Here is a 10,070-nt window from a genome sequence, read left to right on the forward strand (position 1 = left end):
AATATATATATATATATATATATATATATATATATATATATATATATATATATATATATATATATATATATATATATATATATATATATATGTTCTTATTTGGCACGACTTAGTTAGACTTTATAAATTCATTAGAAAGATGGCTATACTATATATATTTTTTTAAAAAGTTGTTTTGCGAGAAATGTTTATTATATGCTAAAACATTATAAATCCTTTAAAAAAAATTTTTTTTAAACCATGGGTTGCAATGGTAAGTGATTGGATTCCATGCATGCCACATTTTCCAATCTTGGAGGAAAAGAATTAATAATCGTCATCTATCAATTATGTATATATAGTTTTATATAATAAAGTTTTAAAAAAATTATAAAAAGTTCTAAGGAGTCTTTATTTTTGATTTTTTTTTTTAAAAAGGTCTTCATTAAAAAGGCATTCTTACTGAATATTGGCATTATTGGCCAAAATTCCATAAGTTTATCAAAAAAATTGCTTGATTTAATTAATATTAAAATTTGAATAACCCAAAGGATAATAGAATTCTATTACAAATATAATTAATTATTTAATAAACAATGTCCATTATTATATAAAAGTAAAGTCTTTTTAATTATAAACCCAACAAATTGAGACAATTGATAAACAAATTTATAATTCAAATGGAAGGTTGAAGGTTCAAACGAAACTTTGTATAAAAAGGCAGGCCATGAACATAATTTTATCTACAATGACTAGATTAAGGTGATTTAGAAGATATACACTACAAAGATAACTCATGAAGTTATAAATGTTCAAAAGAAACGAATGTCAAATTCTAATGCTACTCTGCTTAAAAATTGTGTTGAAACAAAATTCAATGAATCTGTTAAGTTTCTTGCATAATTCATACAAGGCAAGGACTTTATAGTTTTATAATACTTGCAACGCTGATTTGGAACAAGAATCAATGGAACTTGTGAGAATTTGATATATTCTTATAGGTAAAATCTTGATGTTTTTGAATTATTAATTATAGAATGGTAAGAATATAAAACACTTTCTATATTTATAAAAATGACACCACATTTTTAACTTAATTGTTTATATAGTGCGAAAAAACTCTCTTAACCAAAAATTTTACATGTGAGAAATTTGAAAAAGTCTCCTCAAAATAAAGATGAAAAAGTTGTTTGATAAGTATCATATTGTTTATTAATTAACTATTCAAAATGTTGTCAACATAAGGGAGATGGCAATGATTGCACAGCGTACCTAATAACTACCTATATAAATTGTTGTAAAAATAACATGTGGTAGTAAATATTTTTCTTTTTTTTTTTGAAAATGTGGTAGTAAATACTTAATTGTAAACAATAATCAATATTTTTACTGTACTTCCCCGGCCTAATACATCGAATATGTTATATAGTAAATTTAGTGGACGGTGCTATGTATATAGGAGTGGTGGGATTAATTGGCTCAACTAAACTTGTTGTGCTTATTAAGTGTATATGTATATTAATATATTGAAAATCTTTAAAATTAACCTCAACAAAATTACCATAAATCCATAATGAGGTTAATATATCAACAAAAACTTATAAATTCTAAGTATAATTTATTAAAAAAAAATCAACATCCCCTAAACCAAAAAAAAAAAAGAAGAAGTTCTTGTTTCAATTTAATTTTTTGTTTTGTTAATTTTGAAAAAAAAAAATTAGCAATCAGATTTTTTTCATATCTCTTCAAATCTGTTGAACGGAAGGGTCCGAAATATGACAATTACTTGTTTTTAGATAAATTACAAATTTAGTAATTTTTAATCTTTTATTGCTATTTTTGTGTGATTTTATCTGCCCAAGGAAAAAAAAAACTTGGTTTCTTAAATCTCAAGAGAAGCACAAAGCCCACATATTGAATTATGAAAAATTTTAAAATCTTGAATCTTTTTTCTTATTGGCAGGGTGTGGCGAAATGGTTTAGCATTATTTTTGTATATAAAGGTCACGAGCCCAATTCTTACTAACACACTCACGGCTGAGCCCAATGCATGTGCAACAAATGATTTGGCTTGTTCCTTATCTATCTTTTACAATAGTCTATTTCCATAAAGAAATTTATTTTTTGGAAAACTCCTTATGTCCCTCTTGGTCGAGATTGATTTCCTTTAATAATATTTCATTTCAATTTTAAAAAAAAAATGCATGGTCACAAAAATTCATAAGTTTTTTTTTTATATTGTTTGATACCTTATAGTTAATGCTTCATTAATAGTTAATAAATATTTAATTGATCTAAACCACATACTAAAAATTCAGCTCATCACTGTACACAAATTGACGATTACTAGCTATTTAAGTACACTGACGTCCACACAACTCTCCCTCTATAAATACTATGCCAGTCCCCAATGACTGCATGAAAAGTGAGAGTGCATGTGACAGAGTAGTAAAGAAGATATATTTTTTAAGGAAAAAAAATTGCTATTTTCCTTGCATAATCTCAAGAGATGGCACTTCTAGATTTTCACCACCCTTGGCTCTTAGTGTTTGGAATCCTAGGTAATTTAATTGTGTTCCTTTTCATCTTCTTTCTGTTCCAAAATTATGTATGTGAGTATATACCATGGACCAGTTTATTCCTCTTTTCCTAATTACAAATTTTGAGCTCCAACCCAACAACATGCTTTGATAGATGCTTCTTGTTGTATTAATGTTTATGTATAATATTTCAGGAAACATTATATCAATCACTGTATTTCTCGTACCAACGTAAGGACTAGTGATTAATAATATATTTATATTTATTATTGAATGTTAATTAGTCATTCACATTACTATAACATTGCAGGTCAACATTTATTCGAATCTACAAAGAGAAGTCAACAATGGGTTTTCATTCATTGCCATATGTTATAGCATTGTTATCTTCCTTGCTTTGGATGTACTATGCTTTCCTAGTGAAGAATGCCAATCTTCTCTTCACCATCAACTCAGTGGGAATTGTTACTGAGACTATCTATATCACCATTTTTCTTATCTACGCATCAAAGAAAGCGAGGGTAAAACAAAATATTATTCCACTCATTTCATTTTTAAAGGGTAGTTGTATTGCACACAATTTTTGATGACATATATAAGATGTAATATTATTTTCAAATGTACCATTCTAAATGGACCTACCTTATCAAATCAATTTAAAAAGCTTGAAAAGTGATACTCCGTACTATTTTAAGATAGGACTAAGAAAAAAAAATGACGAATAAAGTGAGATAAAAATAATATTTTTTTATCGGTCACTTGAGTTTTTTTTTTTTTTAAAGTAAAAATTTAGCAAGTTTGATCATTTTTGTTTGGGTAACTATGTGCAGTTTTTAGTCTCATGGTTTATTTTCTCTGGCGAAGTTCGTATTAGTGTTGTTGGATGGATTTGTGTGGCATTCGCCCTAGGTGTTTTTGCTTCACCCCTTAGCGTTGTGGTAAGAACATAATCTCACTAATTAGCAACTATTTTTTTATTTTGAACAATAATCAATTGTATCCAATAGTCATGTTTAACTCTTGACTAATTTGATGTCAATAAACTACTCAAATGGGATCTAGTAAAGCATCGAAGTCAAGTCTCTTATGACCGAGTAGTTGTTTAAAGCTTGTCATTACGCATTTGTCAAATTCAAGCTCAAAATATTATTTAAATGAAAAATTACAAGGCATTGGTACTAATTTTTACCACCTTTGATTAAACTAACATAGATTTTCAAAATTGTTTTAATACAGGTTCAAGTTATCCGAACTAAGAGTGTAGAGTTTTTGCCATTTTACTTATCTTTCTTTCTTGCATTGAATGCAATTATGTGGGGCGGCTATGGTACAATCTTGAAGGACTTGCGTATCGCGGTAAATGAACTCACCATTATTATTATTATTATTATTGTTGTTGTTGTTGTTGTTATTATTATTAATATTAATAATAATAATATTATTATTATTATTATTTTGCTGACAACATATGTCAAATAATATAGTGACAAGAATGTTTACCCAAGTACAAGATTTTATTAATTATTTTTATTTTTATTTTGAAGTTGCCAAATGTCTTGGGATTTTTGTTGGCACTAGTACAAATTTTGCTATATGTAATTTATCGGAAGGCAAAACCAGTTGTAGAGGAAAACAAAAAAGTGTCGGAGCATGTTGTTGTGGACATGAAGCTACAAGAGACATCTAATCAAGGGAAATAAAATATGGACGAAAAGTATGCCAACTCCATTGCCGACATTCTAAGATTAGACGGATGACTAAAAGCGACAAGCAACAACTAGCGCATATGAGCTGAATCAAAGTAGAGACTAAATAATTTATATTTATTATAGCATTTACTCTATCTTACATATTTTCATATTTTGTTTTATACCCATGTTACTATACTATAAGTTACAACATGGGCGATGCGCAGTAGAAAAATTAAAGTTCTATGAATAAATATGAGAGCACAGTTATATAATCAAAATAAATATAGAAGTATTTTGATTATATAAGATGTTATCTTACACAAATGTTAAAAAAATACATTGAACTTTGATTTGGTTTTTACAACACTATAATTGTTGCATCATTACATCAAATGTTTTTTTATGCATTGACAGTTTTAGATTCCCATTCATAAATAGCTCATTCTTGGCTATGCATGCGCAAGCTTTGGTCAAGAAAAAGCTAAGTTTTTCCTAAGGGGTGTTACTAGGCACGATCTCACCCACCACCTAATAGAAAAGCTCGTTATTGGCCGAGCCCGAGCCTTGACCAAGAATAAGCTAAGCTCCCTTTGGGCATTACGAGGTCCGACCTCGTCCACCACCAAACGGAAGATCTCATTTTTAGCTGAGCCCTAACATTAACCAACAAAAGCTAAGCTTTCTCTAATGGTATTAGGAGGTCCGATCTCGTCTAGCGTCGAACATGAAAGTATTCCATAGGGGTGGTACCATGTCCGACCGGGCTCACCACTAAACAAAATAACTCATTCTTGGCTAAGGTTGAGCCTACACCAAGAAAATTAAAAGCTAAACTTTCCCTAAGTGTGTTATGAGGTCCAACATAGCCTAAGGCTAAAGGGAAAGTATTCGAAGTGGTCAATCAAACATTAACAAGATTATAGTATATAAATCCATCATAATCTGTAAGAACTCCAAGTTATGAATTTTATCCTTAGCTTATACAATAATAACAAATAGAACATATATAACCATAACCCAAACCCATAAACTAACTACTCACACATTATATACATAAACAAAGCAAGAACACAAGAATAAAGTGTAAACATTATTGCACATGAAAGAGTTAAAAAGGGTAAATATAACTTATCTATTGTAATGGATGTAACATCTTTGAAATTCAAGTGTAAATCCTTGATTATAATTTATAAGCTCCAAATATGTTAAGGGTTGGAACCCTAGAAATTGGACTAAAATTGCGCTTAAATACTGTGTAGAGAAAGGGTGAACGAGCATGGGCAAAGCCTAGTACTTCCTTGGCTCTTCCTTGAATGCTCCATTTTTCCATTACTTATATCTTATAATGCTTTCAAAAGAAACGAGTGTCATGTTCTAATGCAAGTTACTCCGCTCGAAAATTGTATTGAAACCAATGAATCTGCCATGTTTCATGCACAATTCATACATTTTTTTTAAAGTAAAAATGTAATATTTTTCTATGCACTCATAAAAATATTACGTTTTAACTAAAAAGTATTACATACACATCTCATGGTGAGACGGTCTTACACAAGACTTAATTATTAGGAATTTATAGTTTTATTTTAGTATCTTAATGGTTTTATAATACTTTAGAATTCTGTTTTGGAGTAAGAATCATCCGAACTTTTGAGAGTTTAATATATCCCCTTATGAGAAATCTTGGAATGTTTTTTAATTATTAATCATACAATAAAAGAAATATAACGCTTTCTATATTTATGAAGGCATCACATTTTTAATTTAAAGTTTTATGTATCGAGAAAAAGTAACATTGTATTTCTTTAAAACAAGATCATTATTTTTTTTTCAAAAATAATGTTATTTTTCTTTCTAAATGATTCAACCGAAAATTCAACATATTTAAATGATGCGATAGGTGTCCAAAAAATATATTCGAAAAACGCCACCTCTCAATAAAGATGAAAAAGATGTTCTTCTAAAATTATTGCAACCCTAAATTAAAGTTAAAGCACAAGGACAATACATTTCAGATTGTTTATTAATTAAATATTCAAAACATTATCACTTTACAACTAATACGTCAATAGCTCGGTAAATATGTATTCATGATGGGACAACTACACTCAAATTGATCAGATAATTAAATCGATAAATACAAATTAAAATTCTAAATTTAATTACCTATAAATTTTCTTAATTTGAACTAGTCAATTATAAAGAAGCTAAATTAATTTATTTCTTTTTTTTTTCAACTATTGTTATAACTTATAAGGGAAATTATCAAGAGTTACGTAAATCAAATATGTACCGCGGCGACATCATATGAACGGCACATGTATGGGGGATGGCAATGATTGCACAGCGTACCTAAGTACCTATGTTGTAAAAATACCATGTGATAAATACTGTAATCAAGAATTAATATTTTTCTTCACCAAAAAAAGAAAAGAATTAATATTTTTACTGTACATTGGACTTGCCCAGTGGCCTAGATTACAAGGACTTGTTCTTGAAAAGGCATTAAATGTTACAGAGTAATGGAGTATATAGTAGAGGTTAATTTAGTGGACGGTGCTATGTATATAGGAGTGGTGGGATTAATTGGGTCAACTAAAATTTTTGTACCTTTTTTTTTTTTTTTGGAAAACAAAAATGGGGGATATCCAACCCAAAAAAAAACAAAACAAAGTGTGTGTGTATTAAAAATCTTTAAAATTAACCTCAATAAAACAATAAACACTTTGGATCAAAAAAAAAAAACATCAATAAACACTTATAACTTTCTAAATATAATTATTAAAAAAATCTTTCAAAAGAATTTTAAAAATGAATAACTTAAACAAATTAAAGAAATTCTAGTTTGGGTTTTGTTTTTTCTCTTAATGTGAAAAAAATAGCAATCAAACGCTTTCTCTTCAAGTAATCTTAATTTCTTTTCTAATTTTTGCAAATATATATATATATATATTGAATTATTAGTAGTTTATTATTAGTACTTTTTAATCTTCTATTGCTATTTTTTGGGATTTTATCTTGCACAAGCTAAGGAAAACAAGGACTTTGATTTATTAAATCTCTGAGAGAAGAACAAATTAAAGCCATGTATTGAATTGTGATTAATTTTAATAATAATTCATTTCAATAAAAAAAAAATTTAAAAATAAAAAGCCATGGTCCAGAATATTCGGAGGTTTTTATTTCTTTTTTCCTGGTTATTAGATACCTTATAGTTGATGCTTCATTAATAGTTAATAAAGATTGAATTGATATATCTCGCATACTACAAATTCAGCTCATCACTGTACACAAATTGAATAATATTAGCTACTTAATTACACTGAGGTCCACACAACTCTCCGTCTATAAATACTATGCCATTCCCCAATGACTGCATGCAATGCATGAAAAGTGAGAGTGTGTGACAGATTGGTAGAGAAGATATATTTTTTAAGGAAAAAAATTTCTATTTTCCTTGTATAATCTCAAGAGATGGCACTTCTAGATTTTCACAACCCTTGGCTCTTAGTGTTTGGAATCCTAGGTGATTAAATTGTGTTGTTTTTTCCTTTTCGATATTTCTGTTCCAAAATTATGTCTGTGGGTATACCATGGACCAGTTTATTCTTCTTTTCCTATTTACAATTTTGAGCTCCAACCCAATATAACATGTTTTGAGGCTTCTTGTTGTATTAATGTTTATCCTCATGATGTTTCAGGAAATATTATATCAATCACGGTGTTTCTCATACCAACGTAAGAATCAGTGATTATTTTATTTGTGAATTAATCATGTATTTTAATTAGTCATTCACATTACTGTTACATTGTAGGTCGACATTTATTCGAATCTACAAAGAGAAGTCAACAATGGGTTTTCATTCATTGCCATATGTTATAGCATTGTTATCTTCGTTGCTTTGGATGTACTATGCTTTCCTAGTGAAGAATGCCAATCTCCTCATCACCATCAACTCAGTAGGAATTGTTACTGAGACTATCTATATCACCGTTTTTATTATCTACGCAGCGAAGAAAGCGAGGGTAACACAAAATATTATTCCACTTATTTTATTTTTAAAGGGTAGTTATATTGCACACAATTTTTAAAGAAATATATAAGATGTAATATTATTTTGAAATGTACCATTCTAAATGGACCCACATTGCCAAATCAATTTAAAAAGCTTTGAAAGTGATGCTTGTTTTGGGATTGACTAATTAAAAAAACATGACCTAAGTGAGATAAAATTAAGATTTTTTATTCTTGATTTCAATTTTTAAAAGTAAAAATGTAACAAATTTGATAATTTGTTTGGGTAACTATGTGCAGAATCATGCATTGAAGGAGTTGATTCTATCTATTGGAGGATTTGTCGCAACTTTTTTAGTCTCGTGGTTTGTTTTCTCAGGCAATGTTCGTATTAGTGTTGTTGGATGGATTTGTGTGGCATTCTCCCTGGGTGTTTTTGCTTCACCCTTAAGCGTTGTGGTAAAAACATAATCTCACTAATTAGCATTCATTTTTTAGTTTGAACAATAATCAACCATATCCAATAATCATGTTTAACTCAGACTAATTTGGTACTAGTTTTTACAATCTCTTATTAAACTAACATAGATTTCAAAATTATTTCAATACAGCTTCAAGTTATTCGAACCAAGAGTGTAGAATTTTTGCCATTTTACTTGTCTTTCTTCCTCGCATTGAATGCAATTATGTGGGGTGGCTATGGTGCGATCTTGAAGGACTTGCGTATCGCGGTAAATGAACTCAGATTGTTGTTGTTGTTGTTGTTGTTATTTTGCCCAAATAATTTTATTAATTTTCTTTTTATAATTTTTATTTTGAAGTTGCCAAATGTCCTAGGATTTATGTTGGCACTAGTACAAATTTTACTATATATAATCTATCGGAAGGCAAAACCAGTCGCAGAAGAAGGCAAAAAAGTGCCAGAGTATGTAGTGAACATGGAGGCACAAGAAGCATCTAATCAAGGGAAATAGAATATATACGGAAAACATGACAACTTCAATGCCATCAGTTTAAGACTAGGCGAAGGACTAAAGGCGGCCAGCAACACCTAGCTGAGCTGAATCAAAGTAGAGACTAAATAATTTAGATTGAATGTTTACAATATTTTACATCTTTTATTTTATACCTGGCCTGCATATGATTATACTATATGTTACAAACACATGCAATGCATGGTAGAAAAATACCCATAAATAAACATGGGAGCAAAGCTATTTATAATCAAAATAAATGTAGAAGTAAATGGATCATATAACTTTTATAAGATAATGATATATGAGATGTTGTTATCTTACAATAACTGTTTAGATCTATCACTACATAAGACCTTTTTTATGCAATGACCATTATTTTAATTTTCCACACAAAAATAGATAGCAATTGTAGCAACTACCAAAGGCATGATAATAATATGTTAGTCCTTAAAAATTTTAATTTCAACAACGTTTCAATACACTAAGAATGCTTTTTGTTCATGTGGTTTAAACTTACTAATTAAAAGCTCATTCCAATTACTAAATATTCTTATATTATAACCCTCAAACACCTTAAATCTCACGATTTAAATATAAGTGAGTTTAACAATAGCACCAAATGGGTACAAATAGACTCTCTCTTTTTAACTGAAAAAAAAATTAAAAAATGAATGAAAAACTATTTATTTTCGATTTTTCATAATAATATCTACTTAGAGTAATTGCAGCATAATATTGGGAAAAAAAAATATATAGCATACTAAAAAAGGGTGTTCCTTGACACCCTTCCAACATATATTTGATGTTTTACCGTTTACGCATTAAAAGCTTCAAAGTTTCTTTTCAAAAAAAAAAAAAAAAAAAAAAA

The 10,070-nt window shown here is 28.7% G+C and overlaps 2 protein-coding genes across 2 annotated transcripts; both read left to right on the plus strand.

Moving 5' to 3' along the window:
• The first annotated feature begins 2,418 nt into the window (after window positions 1–2,418).
• LOC116000807 (bidirectional sugar transporter N3-like) lies at window positions 2,419–4,322 on the plus strand. The gene is made up of 5 exons (XM_031240645.1): window positions 2,419–2,540; window positions 2,714–2,750; window positions 2,830–3,040; window positions 3,756–3,875; window positions 4,064–4,322. The coding sequence occupies exons 1-5, from the start codon at window positions 2,489–2,491 to the stop codon at window positions 4,217–4,219; spliced, it is 576 nt and encodes a 191-aa protein (XP_031096505.1). The 5' UTR covers window positions 2,419–2,488; the 3' UTR covers window positions 4,220–4,322.
• Window positions 4,323–7,684: 3,362 nt separating this feature from the next.
• On the plus strand, window positions 7,685–9,199 carry LOC116001427 (bidirectional sugar transporter N3-like). The gene is made up of 6 exons (XM_031241305.1): window positions 7,685–7,736; window positions 7,912–7,948; window positions 8,026–8,236; window positions 8,526–8,684; window positions 8,837–8,956; window positions 9,047–9,199. The coding sequence occupies exons 1-6, from the start codon at window positions 7,685–7,687 to the stop codon at window positions 9,197–9,199; spliced, it is 732 nt and encodes a 243-aa protein (XP_031097165.1).
• The last annotated feature ends 871 nt before the right edge of the window (window positions 9,200–10,070 follow it).

The sequence above is a fragment of the Ipomoea triloba genome, chromosome 13, assembly GCF_003576645.1.
Source record: "Ipomoea triloba cultivar NCNSP0323 chromosome 13, ASM357664v1".
NCBI lineage: Eukaryota > Viridiplantae > Streptophyta > Magnoliopsida > Solanales > Convolvulaceae > Ipomoea > Ipomoea triloba.

Excerpts from the sequence above, each read along its gene's own strand:
- LOC116001427 (XM_031241305.1), top strand. The coding sequence starts at position 7,685 with ATGGCACTTCTAGATTTTCACAACCCTTGGCTCTTAGTGTTTGGAATC. Across the intron at positions 7,737-7,911 it reads CTTAGTGTTTGGAATCCTAG|GAAATATTATATCAATCACG; the intron begins GTGATTAAATTG and ends ATGATGTTTCAG. Across the intron at positions 7,949-8,025 it reads ACGGTGTTTCTCATACCAAC|GTCGACATTTATTCGAATCT; the intron begins GTAAGAATCAGT and ends GTTACATTGTAG.
- LOC116000807 (XM_031240645.1), top strand. The coding sequence starts at position 2,489 with ATGGCACTTCTAGATTTTCACCACCCTTGGCTCTTAGTGTTTGGAATC. Across the intron at positions 2,751-2,829 it reads ACTGTATTTCTCGTACCAAC|GTCAACATTTATTCGAATCT; the intron begins GTAAGGACTAGT and ends ATAACATTGCAG. Across the intron at positions 3,041-3,755 it reads ACGCATCAAAGAAAGCGAGG|GTTCAAGTTATCCGAACTAA; the intron begins GTAAAACAAAAT and ends GTTTTAATACAG.